The sequence below is a fragment of the Schistocerca nitens genome, chromosome 11, assembly GCF_023898315.1.
Source record: "Schistocerca nitens isolate TAMUIC-IGC-003100 chromosome 11, iqSchNite1.1, whole genome shotgun sequence".
Lineage (NCBI taxonomy): Eukaryota > Metazoa > Arthropoda > Insecta > Orthoptera > Acrididae > Schistocerca > Schistocerca nitens.
The window spans coordinates 184,546,250-184,568,105 of NC_064624.1; the positions used below are offsets into that span (position 1 = coordinate 184,546,250).

General features: G+C 42.6%; 1 protein-coding gene across 2 annotated transcripts in view; it reads left to right on the forward strand.

Annotated features, from left to right (window-relative positions):
• Window positions 1-21,856, forward strand: part of LOC126213031 (protein DDI1 homolog 2) — a 167,937-nt gene that overhangs the window by 77,867 nt on the left and 68,214 nt on the right. For both annotated transcript variants that reach the window (XM_049940601.1, XM_049940602.1), the window contains exon 5: window positions 21,486-21,590. In XM_049940601.1, the coding sequence (XP_049796558.1) occupies window positions 21,486-21,590 (105 nt within the window). The remainder of the gene's footprint in view (window positions 1-21,485; window positions 21,591-21,856) is intronic.

Below are 21,856 nucleotides of genomic sequence, written 5' to 3' on the forward strand. Positions count from 1 at the left end.
CATATACAAGACCATACTGAACCTATAACTGTCAGAACATAGCTTGAAGAAAGAAAAACCAACATTTATAGCATCTGTACATAAAGATTGAAACCCCACGATTGGTTTCGAGCAGTCCTCCAGAAGAAATTCTCGGAAGAAAGAGCGAAGTGCTCACATTGTAGTCTGCTCAGGATGCATTTTCTGCTCTGTCACGCATTTGATCTGTTTTGGCCGTTTTGTGCAGTGCTTTTGACATATGAGTCATGCCTGTCATTTGCAATGGTAGAAAAGTCACAAATGTTAATGGGTCCCTCGTATGCTTATTATTATAATCAATGTGTCAATATAATGACTGCCTGATAGTGAATATTATCGTATTGTCAATACTTGAAATATTTTTGTCAGCGAAAATATTCTCTGTATCACCAGTGCGTATTGATCACATGAGGGTGGTGGTCACATTTTTCCAGTTGACTTTTGTATAATACTGCCAATATATGCTAAGTTCAAGCAATTTAGACTTTTAAATTTTGTAAAATGAACAGTGAAATTATGGCTTAATTTATGTAGTGTTATGGAAACAATCCATCCCTGTACAGTCAGTTATCAAAAGTATTTTTGGCCAAATATTTAAAAAATGCTTGATAATGGTATTTGTGGACATAAACACACACACAATTTCAAACAATCAGATGACCTTCTCGTCAAAATTTACTCGTAATTACTTGTCAACTGGAACTGCCTGCGGTGGGGCATGTTTAGTGGGGTGTTTGATGACTGTCTCTCGTTGTACAGTGCACCACAAAAGTTCCACCTATCTCAGTATGGCATCTGATGACCAGCCCGTTTCTCTGCATACGTAGATACTGTCCAGACGATGTTAAAAGCAACGTTGAAGAAAACACCATCAGTACTTACGTTTGCCGGCCGAAGTGGCCGTGCGGTTAAAGGCGCTGCAGTCTGGAATCATGAGACCACTACGGTCGCAGATTCGAATCCTGGCTCGGGAATGGATGTTTGTGATGTCCTTAGGTTAGTTAGGTTTAACGAGTTCTAAGTTCTAGGGGACTAATGACCTCAGCAGTTGAGTCACATAGTGCTCAGAGCCATTTGAGCTAAGTACTTACGTTTGTGAAGACCGTGTAAACTCTGGTAGCAAGCTATCCTGTAATACCTTAAAACAGATTTCGGGTTGAGAGCGATTGCTTCATCTCTTTAGAAAAATGTCAGAATTCTGCATACGAGTTCTTTTATTATTATTATTTTTTAAGTTCAAAATAAACACTTTCCAGCCTGTATGTAATTAGCGAACAACATCACTGTCCCCAGTTCACAGTTCATGCAACCCCGTACACACGAAAGGCAGCCAGAAATGTACTCAAGTCCAGTCCGAAGAATTACGTGATTTCATAGTCAATACTCCACTACTATATCTGAGTTTCACATTCAGGCCTTTTCAGTGGATTTCTACTAAAGAAATTGCTCGCCAAATATTCCATATACGAATACAAAACATGCCACGCGGAATTCTACAAAGGCCAAAAGTTCACACGCATCCAACATGACCTGCACGTTCAATAGCTAGACGACGACTCCTCCAGTGCTGCTCCTTCCACAGCCTATAACTACTTGCAGTGTGCGGGAAATGCTTAACTCTGATTGGTTGTTCAGAATGACCAGCCAGTCTAAACAATCCTTAGAGTTCCTTCTCGCACTAAAACTGTCTTAGGCCAATCGACATTCACAGATGCATTTACATCATTTCATCATGCAAATATTAATAAAATGTTGAACAAAACTAAACGAAAAGAAAACTAATCTTGAAATAACTTTAGAAAACAAACTAAACTTTCATCTGTTATTCTGGCTCCCTCCTTACAAAAGCAAGTACACTTAGACATACGTCATCAGCGAAGTGGGCACAAACATCTTTCGCATGCTTTGATAATGTACGTATTACATAAATTTAATCTTGAAATTTAACGTATGTCCCACATACACACTCTCACTCTCACTCACTCTCGTTTACTCCTATAACAATATTAAACACAAGTAATAATTTTGTCTGATTTTTATATTATGAAAATGTAAAGTAGTTTAAGTTTTTTAATTAAATAATTCTGCCCATTGAGAGTTCTGGTTATGTTTTCAAATGATAACAAAAGGTAAACTGTTATTGTTCCTAGCTGAATTTAATTCTCTAATTGTCGGTTTGGGGTATTTTACATAATTTTCTCTAACTATGAAAGTATGCCAGCTAAAAAGCTGAGATTTTTACACAATCTTCTTTTTAATAACAAAGTTCAGTATATTGACTTTTAACTAAATTGAATAATATTTAATATAATTTATTTAGATTCTTAGGAGCTCGAATATTCTGTCGCTCGAATTGACATAGGTACCGCTACCCACGGCTAGGCTAGCGTCAGGTGCGAATGAGTCACGCTAAGATACAAGCGGAAGTTTCTGTCACTGCCAATGGCTCCAAAGCTATGAGCCGTACTGCAAAGTAGTGCAATAAATGCTATTGCGTATTGACTCACGACGTTACATGCTTAACTCTCTCATTGCCATATTTTTTGTTTTTCTATACTTTCTCAAATTAGCATTAGTAAATAATTCTTGTTCATTGTGGAAGTATTAGAGCACTGCAAAGCCATTGAAATTGATGGTAATTTATAATGAATTAGCTGCAACAAGTTGCTTTTATAGGCAGTTATTTTTACATAAAGACATTTCAAAATGCCTATCTCCCACTTCCAGATGTTTGCACTTGTGTATGTAACGTGGATATTGTTTGTTTACTAACAATTCTACACATTTTGCAACAGAAGTTTAAGATAGATACTGTAAAATGTTGCAAGTAAAATAAACAGTGCTCATGATGTGTAAATAAATGTAATTATCAGACGGTGGAATGAACATAAATCAATGTACTCCCAAAAACACTTGTTTTGAGGACCCGATGTGGTGTGTTTGGAAAAGCGTGCTGTTCATATCCCTGCATCACCTCAGAAACATTAATGACACAGATGCTGTAGTTCGTATGTTTTACGATAGAAGTGCTGCTGTCACTCCACGTGATGCGGTGGCCTGTGGCCTTGTGTAAGTATGTGAATCGGGCCTACCTGTAACTAAAGTTTGTCCACGATTGCTTTAGACGTTGCTGATTGGAATACAACACAGATACAGACACTGGTGATAACATACCACTCCAGAGGAGTGATACATATCCTTATGTCTTCTTGCCGATTAATCGTACTCGCAACCAAAAGTTGTTTATATAGTAAGTTAGTGACGTAAAATAATATGTCCACTATAAATCTACAGATGTTGTCCATTGGTTTTGTTTATACTCTGCCTGCTCAAAAAAGTGAATCGCTTGCAAGGTGAAGGGGTAAAGAAATGAAACCCCCACAAATTGGGAGGGTGTGTAGTGTTATTTCAGTGATTACAAAATTGAATTAAATTTACAAAGAACTTGGCAGTATTAGCCCACTTACCGTATGAGGTTGCATCCTTTCTTACCTGGAGCCCCACACTGATTCTGGTATAAGGCCAGTATTACACTATCATATTTCTTTTTCAAACTTGATATGTCAAATATTTACATCAGAGAAATTTGATAGTCTAATAGGAAACATTGTCAAATTGCCTTTCGTCAAAGAAATATGATCAAATCTAGAGCCTCGCTCTAGAGCCTTGCTGGCATCGCTACAACTATTTCATGTCTGTAGTGTGTTTGTAAATGTGACTGCAAAGTTTAGTTGGTGTCTTCCTTTGACTCTTTTTTTTTTAATAACCTTGCTTTGTCTCGGATGGGGGGTGAGCAAGGGGCACAACAAACGCTGTTAATAATGTGCTGACGGGCAAGTGAGATATGCTGTAAGCGACTTCGTGTCCACAATCACAGCTACAGCCATCCACCTCGACATCTGGAAACATCCAGGCAGCTATTCAGCAAGCAGTAGAGGAGCTGGTCACACTCCAAAATAAAAAAATTAAAAAAAAAATCTTAGCTCTCCAATCTACTTTTTTAATTTTTAAACTCTGGATGCCACAAGTTAACAACACTTCATCTGTTTTGTGTTTTTATTAAGTTTGTAGTTGTTCTAACACTAATTCTATAATTAAATTATTCAAAAATAAAAATAGTTGTTATCGCCCATATCGTGTGTACGGAACATTTATTTACCTTCAGATATTCCTCCTTCTTTGCTTTATAAATTGCTTCATATGTTTCGTGAATTATTTTAGTTAATGTGCTCTGTGGTATCGGAGTGCTTTGTTGTAAGCTAGAATAGCTCTCTCCTGTAGCGAGGAATCACAGTGTTACGGTGAGCGTGCCTCGTGCGCTGAGTATTCTGTTTTGTAATACGAAGAGCCACTTTACTGAGCAAATACTGAAATGCACTCTCATCCTTTCATAAGTATTTTATGTAAGACTCGACGTCCTCCACTTCCAGCTCTCGTAAAAAATTTTGCCGAGTGCTTTTATTATCTCGATGTAAAATTAATGACTTTACCCGAGTATGTTTCCTTTTTTTGTCTGTCACATCTTTTCCAAATGCACACACAATGCAATTGTGATTCAAGCAACTGAAGCACATAATAACAAGTTGTTGTTGTCCGTCATCTTATGATGACAATGTAATACCACTTTTTAGTGCCATGTCAGATACCTTTGTCAAAGAAATTTGATGAGTATTTGACCATATTTCTTTCTCAATGAAATATGATAGTTTAATACCAGCCTAAGAGAAGTAACGTGTAAGGTTACAGGTTTCCGCAATGTACAGAGGTGCCATCAGAGTTCCACCACTCACTACCACGGGCGACCTGCAGTCGTACCTGATGGCTCACCACACCGTGACGTCAGAAGTTACACTGCTGTGCTTCTCCAAAATGTTGAAAGATATTCGGACTTACCCCGAGATCAGCACTGTAATCGCTGCAGGTGGTCACGTAGGGTAACGAGGAGCATTGCGGAACACGAGGCGGCACTGTTCGTCAGCTCTGTGCTTCCCGGTTGCAGCACAACTCCCAAATGTGACCATTTGTATCGTGGTGTTAACAACCACCTACGTGTGGAATGTAATTCCGTAGTTGGCTAATGCTGGTCCTGACCGATAGTATAGGATGATGCAGAATGTTGCAGAAAGTCTGTTCGTTTTTCGTCGATACCAGGTGTAGATGTGAAGGCGTCAGAGTGTGCTCGGGGCACATTGTGGCGATCTTTCCTCGTGGTGGTCGGACTGCAACCTTGACGACAAGTATGCCCGACCTCGAGTTCCCGTGCAGTCCGACATCTGGCCACTATCACGTGAGAATGTCCCACAAATCTGGATATTTCACGATTCGGTGAATCAGATAGATGGAGGACCGTAATGAGCTTCCTCCCAAATTCTTATCAGGTGCAAATAATGCGGTCTCGGATGAGTACTCAGCATTTCCAAGTGCTTTAGTGATCACTCAACATCTGACACACTGTTCACATCCTTTATATACTTTGCCAGACCTAGTAACAACATATACACAAACAATTCCAATGCATTCTGGGTGCCCCCCCCCCCCCTTCCCCCCTCCTGCCGCAAGGGATCACTCTTTGGTGAGTTTGTGCTTGGCTATCACAGGGCCACAGCCTTTGCAACACCTCTTCCCTTTCCAAGCTGCACATCTATCCTACTGTTATTCTTTTTCCCTTCCCTAGAGGAACTTTTGATAGGCCAGCATCGGAACAGTCCCTTGTCTGTTTTTCTTTCTTTCTTCATTCTCCATCTCCTCCTGACCTGTGCTTCAGCATTTCAGGTTTCTGTTTGTTTCGTCTTCCTCCCTGTGTGCTTACGAATGCTGGCCCACATGTTTTGATGCATAACGGGTGACTGTGTAACGTGTAATTCCCAATCCCTGGTCGACAGGTAGGACTCGCACGTACCCCCTGTATGGGCTGCACTGAAGAGGGGTGATTGCATGAGCTATTACCTTCACAATTGCTAATTGGTCCCTCTGTCCAGAGCTCGTGAGCCACGAACAATCACGAAATGCGGGTGAGGTCCTCTCGGCGGTGGCCCCCAGTTGGAAGTCGCACACCGTCGGAGACACTGGAAGTTGTGGGTTTTTGTTTTTGCAGTGAGCCATTCATTTTCATCTCAGTCTATGTCTACTAAATGCAAACGGAATGAGGCTGAAGTTTCAGCAACTCTCCCTGCTGCACCTTGGTTCCTCGTGGTTTCACGTACTGAAGAACACCAGTATTTTGCTACAATTAATCCATTTATTATTTAGAAAGTTGTTGACATAACTGTATCCCTGTGAAATCCTGTTCTTGCTTACATAATGGGAATTGTGGAGACCAACTGTGATTTTCAAGCCCACCAACTGCTTACCGCTTCACTACTCCACGGCTCTCCTATTCGTGTCGAGGTCTACTTTATGCTGAATTCTTCGTGTGGCATTATTTACACTCGGCTGCTCGGTGGTCTGACCAAGGAGGAAATCCGACGTTACCTCTGATCAGGGCGTCACTGGGGTCCGTTGAGTAATGGAAAAAGGTTCATGAAAACTTGGGGCATACACACACTTTTTTTCTCACATTTGACCGAATACTGCTTCCATCGAAATTCAGGGCAGGCTATGAAGTCACCGAGCTCCGATTGGACTTTCCGAACACAATCCATTGCTAACAGCACCAACATTATTATCAAAACATGGCCAAGTGTGTTACGTATGGTGGAGATGCTCATGAGGCCAGTTACCCACCTCCTTCTCCCCACTGTATCAATTGTAATGGCAACGGTGCCACCTCATCCCGTGAGAGTCCCATATATCTTGATGAGTGGGCTGTCCGGGGGATTTGGGTGAAGGTAAAAGTACCTTACTCTGTCGCTCAAAGGTTGTTGGCCAGTCGAAAACTCTGCATTTTACCATCTGGCAGTTGTGGTATCATTCTTGCTCCATAAAGGACACGACTGTGCAGACTTGGCAACACCCAATTGCCCAGTATCCCTGTCTTCTTCTCCTATAGCTGCTAAGCAAGCCACCAAATCTTGCGCCCCCCTCACTCCACCTCCCCATGGCGAAATCACCTGCTACACAACCGCCGGGCCAAAAAGGAAAAAAGGAACACTTCTGTGAAGACCTTTTACATCCCTCCAGCCAACAAACATTTGAGTCTCTGTCTGCTGACTGTAAAGGCTCTAAGGAATTGAACAGAGTCAAATGGCCTTCTCCTCCCTCGACTTGGATATCCTCTTGAACAGTGTCACCGTGTGACACCCTCACCTGAGGGAGAATGCTAATGCCTCTGTAGATTTCGTGGAACAGGATCCTCCAGCCTCTGTGTGCCCCGTAGCACGAGCCTTCGAAGGCTGGCACTTGGGAACTGCCGAGGTGGCTGCCCTGCATTTGTTCCCTTGTTTCCATGTCACATTATGACTCTCCTCGATGGAATGCTCACGGCTTTCGATCCAACGAGGAATTACGGCTGCTCTTGGAATCGATTGCAGTATCCAGCTCTTTTCTTCCTTTGTGTTTTCTTCTGGTCTGCTTTGGCCTGCAAACACACCTCCCACCCTTGCCGCCACTGCCCCCCCCTCCCCCCCTTCCTGTGGACAGCATTCCATCTGGTGGAGAATCATACTGTTCATTTGGGATGATGCCTATAGACAGACCGTGTAATTTCACAGCAGACTGCAAGCTGTTGCATCCCGTGTTTCCCTTCCTCCTTTCACCTTTTCTTTTTGTAGTGACTACATCACTTCATTATTCACTGTTACCAGGGCTTATTGGTCATCCCCCTCACCCTTTCTGCTGCTCAGTAACTTAAGCAGCCACCATCCCCATTGGAACTCTTCGAGAACATGTCTGAGAGGTTCCATCTGGGCTGACCTCAATCGACACCACGCTATGTCCCCGTACCGTGGTGGACTGAGGCATGCCGCGACATGGCTCACATGCAGAACTGTGTTCATTGAACACAGTTGCATGCCCAGTGATGTTGCATTCGTTGGGGTAGCAAAAAAGCTTGCTTAATTTCATTTGCTAGATCTTTCAACAGTTTCACAACCTCTTCTGTTGTTTGGAACAACCTCTGTCGGTTCTCTGGGACCGAGTTTTATTACCTGATTTCTGGCGTGACTGTAGCATTGATGTCATTGTGAACCCTAATGCTATCTCAAACACCTTTGGCCTTATTTTGCAGAGATTTCAAGCTCCACCCACTATCATCTTGCCTTCCTCCCTTGGAAACGAGTAGAGGAGGCTCGGGTGATACCAACTCTTCTCAGAACCGTGTATGCTACAGTGTGACCTTTACTATGAGGGAGCTCGACCGTGCTGTCACCTCATCCTAGTCCTTTTACCTACCGCCGCATTTCTCTCTCCTTCTGTGCTTGCAAGGTGATGGAACATACGATTCGTGGCTGGCTGGTATCGTGGCTCAAGTCTCGCAATCTGCTAATCGGTGCAGAGTGTGGATGTAGTGTGTGCCACTCTGCAGGTGACCATCTTGCCAACTCGTGCCATGAATAGTTTTCTGCAGAAACACCTGAGTGTACCCGTGTTCTTTTGATTTGGAGGAAGCTTATGACACATGCTGAAGGACTGGTATCCTCTGTGCGTCTTTGAGGCTGCCTGCCCCATTTCGTTAAGAAATTTTTAAAAGACAGGGTGTTCAAGGTATGTGTCGGTTCTGCTTTGTCGGACACGTTTATCCGGGACAATGCGGTGCCTCAGGGATCTATCGTGAGCGTCATCCTCTGTGCTGCAGCCATCAACCCTGTTATGGACTGTCTTCCGAGAGGCATCTCTGGCTCCCTTTTTGTCAGCAGCTTTGTGATCTATTGCAGTTTTCCATTGACTCGTCTCCTCGAACAGCATTTTCAGCTATGTCTCAATTGTTTTCACTCTTGGAGCATCGATAATGACTTTCACTTTTGTACTGACAAAATCATTTGTTTCTGGCAGTGCAATGGGTTTCATTCACTGTCTTTATATCTTGGGCCTGTTGCTTTTCCCTATGCTGATACTATGAAATTCCTGGTGCTCATGCTTGATAGGAAACTTTCATGGTCTCCCCACATGCCTTACCTGACTGCACACTGTACCTAGTCCCTCAATGTCCTACGTGGTACTTCCTGGGCAGCAGATTGAACCACCCTCCTCCTTTTATACTGATCCCTTCTCTATTCGAAACTAGAGTATGAGCGTTTTGTTTATTCTTCTGGACTTCCGTCCATCTTATGCAGTCTTAATACAATGTACCAACACGGAATCCATTTGGCAACTGATGTCTTTTACAGTAGCCTGATTGAGAGTCTCTACGCACAAACTTCCAAACTACTACTGTCAAACCGTGTGATACCCTTCTCAGCAGATGTGTATGCCGTTTGTCTTCCCTGCCTCGCCACCCGTCCTGTGGTCCCTTTTTCGATGACTGCAAGTACGGGGCACATCGTACTTCTCTTTCACTTTCAGCTATTGCTCCGGCAGCTTAACTTTGTGCTACTGCCATTTTTTTGGTGGTTGTGAACTCTTCACTACCATGGCTTTGGGCAGCAGCCCCTGTTCATCTTGGACTTCATTCACTTCCTAGGGAAAGTACTCCAGATTCAATCTATTGCTCTAAGTTTTTCAACCTTCACGTGCAACTTAGCGATAGCACCTTCTTGTACTCTGATGGCTTTAAGACTGACCGACTGGTGTTCGGTGTGCCTTCACCTTTAACACTTTCATTTTTGGTGTTGGGTTACAGAACACTGTTCAATAATTATAGCAGAGCTCTTCGTCCTCTATCAGGTGTATGGTCAGATTCTCTCAGTGCCTGTCAGAGTCTCTGTGTCACGAGGAGATCATTTTAGCTAGATTGCATGTAGGGCACTGTCTTTTTAGCCATCGCCATTTATTATGTGGTGAATCCCCAACACTTTGTGTTCATTGTCATTAACCTTTGACGGTTCGCCATTTCCTGACATGTCCACGCCCCCCCCCCCCCCCCCCCTTTTTTACCGCTTGTGTTTGTTGTCTGAGTTATCAGCCACTTTAGTGAACGATGTGCATGCTGTCAATTAGGTTTTACTTTTTATCCTTTGCAGCAATATGGTGAACGACATTTAATCTTTGGTTAGGGACCTCCGCGGTCTCTATGGAGTATTTTGTGCACCTTTCTCCAAGGGGAAGCCCTTGTTTTTAGCTCTCTCTTCTTCCGTCGATTGAGCGTAGCATACAGTCACTTATTTTACTTATTTGTGTTCTAAGGTTATGACATTGGTGTGTATCACCTCGGTTGTTTGTGAAGGAAAAAAAAAACTTTGGCCGTCAGTAAGGTCATGATATTGGCGTGTATGACCTCAGTTGTTTATGAAGATGAAGAAGAAGAAGGAAAAAAAAAAACTGTGGCCGTCATTTGCTGTGCATGTAAGTTATTGCTGTATGATGCTAAGTTACTTGTGTCGGTAAGAGAGCAAACATTCATTTGTGACTGTTGACTGCTTGTCACAAAGCACTCACTTCAGGATTCCTTACCATCTCTCAAGAGCTCCCTGTAAGTTTCCAGATGTCCTCCTCTGATGTTGTCTGTGTAGCCGTGTAGCCACCACTGTCTGCGCGACATGTCGGTCTAGTTGTACGAGACGTGACAATAAAGTCAGCTTCCCCCCTCATCCTACAGCTAGCTAACTGTATATTGGACTGCATGTACGGGATAGAATAGTGACACAGGGCGGTACATGTGCTAATGGAACTTCCCGAGGTTTCAATAGCTTTGTGGCAGTGGTTGAAAATGGAGGCTCGTATTTCAGCTCCCACCATGTGCGAAATGTTGTTGGTGATGAAGGTTTTGAATGGTCGGAACATAGTGCTTTTTGAAATTCTCAGTCGTGTCCATATCTATTGATTTGTCATCGCAACCAAGCGGGTAGTGCATTGCTGGTGCAGAGACTTTGCAGCAGGTTGCCACAATGTTCACAAAGACTAACACAGTAGGAGGCTGTCAATCATTACACATGACCTCTTTTTAGCTTGTGTGGGAACACATAATGGAGAATTGTCACTTCACAAACATGGAACTTGCCACTCGGTTCCCACGGATGTGCTGCTCCCTGTTCCACGAAATTGTCATGGCGCATTGTCACGGAGCACCTGTTGTTCTAGAAATTGTGCACCAGGTAGGTATGAACACAAGTGACTGTTCAAAACAAGCACTGCATGAGGCAAAGTGCCAATTTTGTCTTGCTGCATGATAACACTCAGCCGCATGCGGCTCAACTGATAACAGAGCTGCTGCAAACACACTGTTGGGGGGGAGGGGAATGTTAGATCGTCCACCCTACAGCACGTATCTCACTCCCAATGACTTCCATCCGGTCCCGAACATCAAGAAATTCCTGTCTGGCTGGAGTCAGCATTTTCAGGTTGACAGATGGACAGAGATGGTTGTCATACAGTGGTTCCAATCCCAGGTGGTAGACTTTTGTGACACAGAGATACAAAAATTTGCCACACTGCCTGAGGAATGTCTGAATACTGGTGGTAAGTTGAAAAATAGCTTAGTTCTTCCTGTACCTGTTCCAATAACTCTTTCAATTAAATGGCACCGAGTAATCTGGTGCAGTTGTTAGCACACTGGACTTGCATTCGGATGGATGACGGTTCAAACCTGCGTCCAGCCATCCCGATTTAGGTTTTCCGTGATGTGCCTAAATCATATCAGGCAAATGCTGGGATGGTTCCTTTGAAAGGGCGTGGCCGACTTCCTTCCCCGTTGTTCCCTAGTCCGACAGGACGATCAGCAAATTAAATGGTGTTTTGTTTCTGTTTACGATCGTAGGGAAAATACGAATCACACATCTGAACTATGTGACAGTCTAGAAAACAGTTTAAGTGGTGAAATATTCCCACAGAACTATCTGAAAGTGATCAGAATCACTGTCTGGCAGTGCAGTTTCTTTGGCAGCAACAAAGTTGAATCCTTACCCGTTTTATACAGTTCACGGTACACATCAGTCTCTCTAACGGCACTTGCAGGATTTCGTGTTCTTGCTGAGTGGCGTTAAGCCGTTGGCACATGGACTGCACATCCGAATGTTGAGCGTACCAAGTATCTGACATCATAGTGTGGAATAGCACATTTGGGACTCTTTTCGAAGGTGCAGAGCAATATCTAAGATGTCAGATATTCTGGGCGTGCGTCTGAGCGTTAACCAATCAGGTGGCACAGCGCCACCTACATCACCTGCATGCCATCTCCCTTCGGCATGGAGTTGTGAGGTGCCATATTGGCATTCATTTCAAGCCTATACGTATATATGCCGTTTATGAGCACCAGCAAATTGGGAATCACTCAAAAACCCATTGTTTACTGTGTGATTTGTTGCAATAAAATAATGAGAAACATCATATTCTTGGCAAAAGAATTATTGTAACTTGCATATTATGAGAGTATGGCATTTGAAGGCAACAACACACTGAGGATCCACAAAAAATGCATTGTTCTGTGTACAATTTGTTATAATTACATTTCGATTAAACGTAGCTACGATTAAAGCTTTTAACAAGTGGCAACATGTTAGAATTGGGTAACTAACATTTGTCAGCGGTTTAACGGTGGCCCAGTGCGTTCGGTCGGATGGTTATGCCCTCTGCAATAAAAAAACTGAGTAAATGGATCATCGATGAACTTGAACGGGTGTCTTGGATGTCTGCCCCGAACAAATGCAACGAACAATGTCAAACAAAATGAGATTAAATTAAAAAAAAAAAAAGAAAGCATAGTGAGTAGCGTTACTGATTCTGTGCTGGATGCTTGTTATGGTGGTGGTTCGTGTCTCACCACATCAAAATTTTTTTCCTAGCATTCGCGTTTTTAATAGGTTCTGATGCTGTTCTATTAGTTTAATATAAGTATATACTATAATATTTGATGTTATATCTAAAAACAAAGATGATGTGACTTACCAAACGAAAGCGCTGGCACGTCGAGAGACACACAAACAAACACAAAGATACACACAAAATTCAAGCTTTCGCAACAAACTGTTGTTTTTGTCTTTAAATATGTCTGCTTGTGTCTGTATATGTGTGGATGGATATGTGTGTGTGTGCGCGAGTGTATACCCGTCCTTTTTTCCCCCTAAGGTAAGTCTTTCCGCTCCCAAGGTAAGTCTTTCCGCTCCCGGGATTGGAATGACTCCTTACCCTCTCCCTTAAAACCCACATCCTTTCGTCTTTCCCTCTCCTTCCCTCTTTCCTGATGAGGCAACAGTTTGTTGCGAAAGCTTGAATTTTGTGTGTATGTTTGTGTTTGTTTGTGTGTCTATCGACGTGCCAGCGCTTTCGTTTGGTAAGTCACATCATCTTTGTTTTTAGATATATTTTTCCCACGTGGAATGTTTCCCTCTATTAATATTTAATGTTATGTAGATATAAGTTCGCCTTTTTTTTAGTAGTGACTTTGCAGAATATAGATGTTGATTGAGATATGTAAAGACATCTGCCACCTGTGAAGAAACTCGGTCTGTGACTTCAGTGTTCTCTTTTTCATTGTTGTTGTTGGTACTCTTCGATGTATTGTGACAAGTGAAAATCTTGTGCATGAGGTCTCAACTGTAAGGTGGATGATGCAGCTGTTCTGATGGGAATGACAATTAGACCATGTGTTTGTACGGAAATATGTGACCTTGTATAGTAATGGAGCAAGATCACACAGTATACATTAGAATTGATTGCTGTACCTCTCAGCATAAAATCCAGCAACAGGATCCCATTTTCTGTTCCAAAAGACAGTTGCCATGCCCTTTCATGGTGAGGTTGTCTGTCTGTCTGTCTGTCTGTCTGGCTGGCTGGCTATAACTGTGGTTGATGATGATGTTGTATCACAATTCCATTGACTGTTGTTTGGACTTGGGAGTTGTGCAACAGGGCCAATTTTCATATTCTGCAACAACATGGTCCAAAAACTTGTCTCCATTCTGGTTGTGTCAAGTCCAAACAAAATAGCGTAACCCAGTCTACTTGTTTTGCGATCATCAGAAATTGGTCTTGGAACCTACTGAGAACACAATTTTCTGTAATTCAGTTTCTCGGAAACATTGGTGTACAAAACTGACCTTGAAAGCTGTGGAGGTTCAATTTATCACTTTGAAATTGTGAATCATCAATCCTCTTGAATTTTTTTGTTCACATCATGAGCCAAATCTTCATAAGACAGAGAAGATTGGCCAGGTTTAGCTCATCGTGCACATTAACCCAATCGTCCTTAAATATTAAAACTCACTTTCAGACTTTACTATTACTGCGTTATCACTGCAGTTTTGCGTATATAATGGTGAATTTCCACTGATTCCGAGTTTCTTGCACTTGCGAATTGGATTACAAATAGTACGTCACAGTCAACTGGCTACTCAATTTCCTTAAACTTCTACAGTTCAGCACACAGAGAGATGATACGGCTGCAAATGAAATCTGAATGCGCACAAAACATCCTCAGAACCTATGCACATGCATACTGCAAGCAAAAAATACCCATCGTATTTGCAATGTGTTACTACTGTTACTGAAACCGTTGCATACCTAATGGACTTTGCCTATACCAGAACACCACGAGAGAATTCGTCTGTTACGTAAATTGTTTTGAACACATTATTGGTTCTTTTGCTTTCTTTCATTTTCCAAATTACTGGTTTGAGTAGTTGAACTAAATTTATTGCAGTTAAAACAAAAATATGTAATTAGTCAAACAGCTCCAACTCATTTCTATGATTTAGTTGTTATGCTCTCACACGCGCACACACACACACACACACACACACACACACACACACACACACACACACCAAACTGCCTGTTCCCCAGTACCTCAGGATGTGTCCTGTCAGCTGATTCCTTTGTTTAATCAAGTGATATCATAAATACCATTTCTTTGCAATATAAGTAATTAATGAAAAGGTACTCCATCTAACTGTTCTCCTTTAGTGCCACATTTCCAAAGCTTCTATTCTCTTTTTTGGTATTCTGTTTATCACCTACTTTCCACTTCTGTATGAGGCTATGCTGTGGACAGATATTTTCAGAGGAGACATGCTAACACTTTAAATTTTATCTTTTCTATTTTTAAGAAATGGTTTCATTGCTTTTCACAACGTATATTTTTATATGGTCTTTACTGTGTATATCACCCGTTCTTTCTTTCTTCCCCCCCCCCCCCCCCCCCACCCCCACCCCACCCCCTAAATTGGCATAATGTCTGCTACTTTCAGTGCCTCATTTCCAAATCTAATTCCCTCACCATTACCAGATTCAGTTCAACTTTATTCCATTACCCTTATTTTACTTTTGTTGTACTTTCGTTGAGATTAATCTTACAATCTCCTTTCAAGGTGCTGTTCATTCCATTCAGCTTGTCCTCCAAGTTATTTGTTGTCTCTGTCTTTCCGTAAATAGCGGTTTTTCTTTCTGCAACCGAAATCATTTGCATGTTCAGTGTGGCCTTGTATATGGTATGCATACGTACCTGTCATTGCATTATTAGCAGATCTTACTAGGGAGCACTGCACTGCATGAGGAAAAAGTAAAGCACACAGAAGACATTGTTGAATGCCAATGTAACTTCGTACATATTGGCTGATATGTAAATAATTAGAGTTGCTATTCTCTCTGGATAAGGAGAATGAATACCAGTGTGCATTAGTGGTGTGCACGTTTAGTCATCGGATCGAGTATCTGTATTTGTATGAATATAGGCGACACTTTTTTTTTTTTAATGTGAACATTTTAGGTTAGGGTATACCGTGTATAAACAAGTATGAAGTTTAAGCTGTTTTAACTTGTCAGAATTGGATTTATATTCCACCTGAAGTATTTATTCCAACAAATGTATTTGACACCTCAAAACAAACACCTCCAAATCCTTTAAAAAATTTATTCTGTAATAATGTTGTTATGATCTATATTCTTTGTACTTTGCGATAATGTCTTCTCTTCTGCTATACGATGTGCACAACAATACTTCGCATTTAGGGACAGTGTAACATTGGCCGTGCTTAGATATAAACGACTGTCGTGTGTGTGTGTGTGTGTGTGTGTGTGTGTGTGTGTTGGTTCACCCTCACTTATACAGAAACCGAAGAGAGAGACAGGGAGAGATACAACTTCAAATACTGTCTAATAGAATTTTCACATAAATTTAGTAGTGCATCCAGTATTTGAGATGTACTTTTTACTATAATCTTGTGTCAAAAGTTTAGGTGTGGCCTATATTCGCACACAGCCTATATTTGCACAAGCACGGTATATAAACGATGTGCAGAGCTTCTCTGTGGAGGATGCGGAGATGCCGCATTATCGGCACCTGACGAATCTTGAAAGGGGCTGCATTGTGGGCCCCCATTTAGCCAGCTGATGAAAATGTGCAATATCCGGGTTTGTGATATTCAGGCGTGACAGTGGCCCAATGTAGGAGTGCACGGGAATGTGAGGACAGGTGTACTCACTGTTAAGGTGCTGTCAAGCACACCCGTCTGCACCTGTCCTCTAAATACTCCGTGATGTTCTGTGTCGTCCTGCACCATTGGTTGAAATTAGCAGCAGCCAGACAAGGGAATTACTGTCCCATCTGTAACCTGGCACCAAGAACACAACACAGCCAGTTATTTTTGCAGTGGTGCATGACTGGGAAGCACGGACTGCTGGTGGACAGTGTTGCATTGTGTTCAGCAACAAATCATAGTTCTGCATTTCCCCAGATGACCATTCTTGATGAGTGAAATTACAATGAAATCCAGACCTTTAGCTGCTTACAGACATTGATAAATATCAATGGGGACAGTTGAAAATGTGTCCCCGTTGATATGTATCGACGCTTGTAAGCAGCTAAAAAGGTCTGGATTTCATTTTAGTTTCATTCCTCGAGAGCTTGAAGATCACCAACGGTATCTGTTCTTTCGGACATGTCCGCAAGAACAGATACCGTCTTCATATAGATAAGGCATACTGGCCAATGATATTCTTCAGTCTGGATGTACTCACATTCTACATCTACATTTATACTCCGCAAGCCACTCAACTGTGTGTGGTGGAGGGCACTTGACGTGCCACTGTCATTACCTCCCTTTCCTGTTCCAGTCGCGTACGGTTCGCGGGAAGAACGACTGTCTGAAAGCCTCCATGCGCACTCTAATCTCTCTAATTTTACATTCGTGATCTCCTCTGGAGGTATAAGTAGGGGGAAGCAATATATTCGATACCTCATCCAGAAATGCACTCTCTCGAAACCTGGACAGCAAGTTACACCGCGATGCAGAGCGCCTCTCTTGCAGAGTCTGCCACTTGAGTTTGCTAAACATCTCTGTAATGCTATCACTCTTACCAAATAACCCTATGACGAAACGCGCCGCTCTTCTTTGGATCTTCTCTATCTCCTCCGTCAACCCGATCTGGTACGGATCCCACACTGATGAGCAATACTCAAGTATAGGTCAAAGGAGTGTTTTGTAAGCCACCTCCTTTGTTGATGGACTACATTTTCTAAGCACTCTCCCAGTGAATCTCAACCTGGTACCCGCCTTACCAACAATTAATTTTATATGATCATTCCACTTCAAATCGTTCCGCACGCATACTCCCAGATATTTTACAGAAGTAACTGCTACCAGTGTTTGTTCCGCTATCATATAGTCATACAATAAAGGATCCTTCTTTCTATGTATTCGCAATACATTACATTTGTCTATGTTAAGGGACAGTTGCCACTCCCTGCACCAAGTGCCTATCCGCTGCAGATCTTCCTGCATTTCGCTACAATTTTCTAACGCTGCAACTTCTCTGTATACTACAGCATCATCCGCGAAAAGCCGCATGGAACTTCCGACACTATCTACTATGTCATTTATATATATTGTGAAAAGCAATGGTCCCATAACACTCCCCTGTGGCACGCCAGAGGTTACTTTAACGTCTGTAGACGTCTCTCCATTGATAACAACATGCTGTGTTCTGTTTGCTAAAAACTCTTCAATCCAGCCACACAGCTGGTCTGATATTCCGTAGGCTCTTACTTTGTTTATCAGGCGACAGTGCGGAACTGTATTGAACGCCTTCCGGAAGTCAAGAAAAATAGCATCTACCTGGGAGCCGGTATCTAATATTTTCTGGGTCTCGTGAACAAATAAAGCGAGTTGGGTCTCACACGATCGCTGTTTACGGAATCCATGTTGATTCCTACAGAGTAGATTCTGGGTTTCCAAAAACGACATGATACTCGAGCAAGAAACATGTTCTCAAATTCTACAACAGATCGACGTCAGAGATATAGGTCTATAGTTTTGCGCATCTGCTCGACAACCCTTCATGAAGACTGGGACTACCTGTGCTCTTTTCCAATCATTTGGAACCCTCCGTTCCTCTAGAGACTTGCGGTACACGGCTGTTAGAAGGGGGGCAAGTTCTTTCGCGTACTCTGTGTAGAGTCGAATTGGTATCCCGTCAGGTCCAATGGACTTTCCTCTGTTGAGTGATTCCAGTTGCTTTTCTATTCCTTGGACACTTATTTCGATGTCAGCCATTTTTTCGTTTGTGCGAGGATTTAGAGAAGGAACTGCAGTGCGGTCTTCCTCTGTGAAACAGCTTTGGAAAAAGGTGTTTAGTATTTCAGCTTTATGCGTGTCATCCTCTGTTTCAATGCCATCATCATCCCGGAGTGTCTGGATATGCTGTTTCGAGCCACTTACTGATTTAACGTAAGACCAGAACTTCCTAGGATTTTCTGTCAAGTTGGTACATAGAATTTTACTTTCGAATTCACTGAACGCTTCACGCATAGCCCCCCTTACGCTAACTTTGACAACGTTTAGCTTCTGTTTGTCTGAGAGGTTTTGGCTGCGTTTAAACTTGGAGTGAAGCTCTCTTTGCCCGAAGTCTTACGTGGATCAGTAGATTGACTGCCGCAAGTAGTGAGTATAGTGGGCAGGGGCGCTAAAAATGTAGTGTGCAGATAGTAAGTTGAAGACATGGGTCTCACGGGGAGCGTGCCAGAGATAAGTCCCTGCAGGTGCACTATCCTCTGTGTCCTCAATGTCTCAGTCGGATAGAGCGTCTGCCACGTAAGTAGGAGATCCCAGGTTCGAGTCCTGGTCGGGACACACATTTTCGACTATCCCCGTCGATGTTTATCAGCGCCAGTAAGCAGCTAAAGGTCAGGCTTTCATTGTAATTTCATTCTTCGAGAGCTGCAAGTTCGCCAATGGTATCTGTTCTTTTGAACATGTCCGAAAGAACAGATACCATCTTCGTATATTCTTGACGAGTGTGGCAGTGACTGGGGTGAGATACTGTACTTCCAGGATTTTGGAGATGTGCAGCGTTATTACTCCCAGCATCAAAGTGTGGGCAGCCATCGAGAATGCCTTCAGGTCACGACTGGTAGTTGTTGAGGGAACTGTGGCACCATAATGGTACACTATCGATGTCCTCTGCTCTGATCTTACCTATCGTGCAGCAGCATCGTGGTGCCCTTTTTCAACAGGGCACGTTAGTCCGCAAGCGATGTGTGTCTCCGTGAAGTGTCTGTGTAATGTTGAGGTCTTCCCAGGGCCAGCAAGATGTACAGATTTGTCCTTCACATTTGTGTGACTAGTTCAGATGTAAACTCCATCCCAGGGCCAGCATGTGGGATGTTGAGGACCAGTTACAACAGTTATGGGCTAACTTGCCTCAGGAGAGGATACAGCGGCCTTACGACACCTGTGTAATGACCGAATCTTAAAAAAAAAAAAATAATAATAATAATAATAATAATACATCAATCACTCTATGTTCTACACTCATTGAAATTATGACCCAGTGTCTGTGCTCTTCGACATGTTCATGTAAAGTCAGGAAGAAGCAAAAAATCAGATCAAGGTACCAACCCAGAATCTCATTTTTTCATTTATACCTCAGTAGCATTTGTAGACTTAGAGAAAGCTTTTGACAATGTTGACTGGAATACTCTCTTTCAAATTCTAAAGGTGGCAGGGGTAAAATACAGGGAGCGAAAGGCTATTTACAATTTGTACAGAAACCAGATGGCAGTTATATGAGTCGAGGGGCATGAAAGGGAAGCAGCGGTTGGGAAGAGAATGAGACAGGGTTGTAGCCTCTCCCCGATGTTATTCGATCTGTATATTGAGCAAGCAGTGAAGGAAACAAAAGAAAAATTCGGAGTAGGTATTAAAGTCCATGGAGAAGAAATAAAAACGTTGAGGTTCGCCGATGACATTGTAATTCTGTCAGAGACAGCAAAGGACTTGGAAGAGCTGTTGAATGGAATGGACAGTGTCTTGAAAGGAGGATATAAGATGAACATCAACAAAATCAAAACGAGGAACATCAACAAAAGCAAAACGAGGATAATGGAATGTAGTCGAATTAAGTCAGGTGATGCTGAGGGAATTAGATTAGGAAATGAGACACTTATAGTAGTAAAGGAGATTTGCTATTTGGGGAGCAAAATAGCTGATGATGGTCGAAGTAGAGAGGATACAAAACGTAGACTGGCAATGGCAAGGAAAGCATTTCTGAAAAAGAGAAATTTGTTAACATCGAGTATAGATTTAAATGACAGGAAGTCGTTTCTGAAAGTATTTTTGTGGAGTGTAGCCATGTATGGAAGTGAAACATGGACGATAAATAGTTTGGACAAGAAGAGAATAGAAGCTTTCGAAATGTGGTGCTACAGAAGAATGCTGATTAGGTGGGTAGATCATGTAACTAATGAAGAGGTATTGAATAGAATTGGGGAGAAGAGGAGTTTGTGGCACAACTTGACAAGAAGAAGGGACCGGTTGGTAGGACGTGTTCTGAGGCATCAAGGGATCACCAATTTAGTATTGGAGGGCAGCGTCGAGGGTAAAAATCGTAGAGGGAGACCAAGAGATGAATACACCAAGCAGATTCAGAAGGATGTAGGTTGCAGTAGGTACTGGGAGATGAAGAAGCTTGCACAGGATAGAGTAGCATGGAGAGCTGCATCAAACCAGTCTCAGGACTGAAGACCACAACAACAACATCCTGATACTGGAGTCTTCTTGCACCTGTCTCCAACTATAGAGACCTGATAAAACTCAGCTAAACCCTGTTGACAACTTATTCTCATGCACAAAGCCTCAGAAATTGCACACCATTTCCTGTTCGACTGAGGGATTCATGTAAGTATGTTGCGACCCCCCTGGGACTTGGGACTTGTGACGCACTTCCCAAAAGAATCAGGATGTGCATCCAGTGCAGCATCATATTGTTTATTGGGATCGTACTGTAAAGTTATTTTTAAATTTGACTCAATTTTGTGGTCACTGAAATAACAATACGTGGTCTCTCAGTCCGTGAAGTTTCTTTTCATTTCCTCCTTCCCTTCTGGGTGCTGCAAATTTATTTATTTATATATTATTTATTTTCTATTCAGGCATTGTACAAGGAGCATTTCATTAAAGCAGTAGATAAAGTTCTTAAAAAATGTTCTCTCTGTGTGTCCACAGGTTCAGGTGCAGATAGAAACAGACCACCTGACAACTTCCTTCAGCGTGCTACAGGAACAGCCCATGGACATGCTCTTGGGCCTGGATATGCTGCGTGGGCACCAGGTGAGGATAGCAAAAACACACACCGGGAGGCTTGTGTTTCTATTATATAGCCAATAGCACCACGATGATGCCCAACCATTAGATTCCCCAACACTTCCAGTCTCCAGCTATACGAGTCAACCTGCACATTTCTGATTGTTGTCACACACCCCTCCCCCCCCCCCCCCAAAAAAAAGGGGGTCAGGTGGGGTCTTGTAATTACAGTTAAAAGTAAACCACATTTAAAATGTTTCTGAGGCACACCGACATTAACTGCCAGTCAGCAA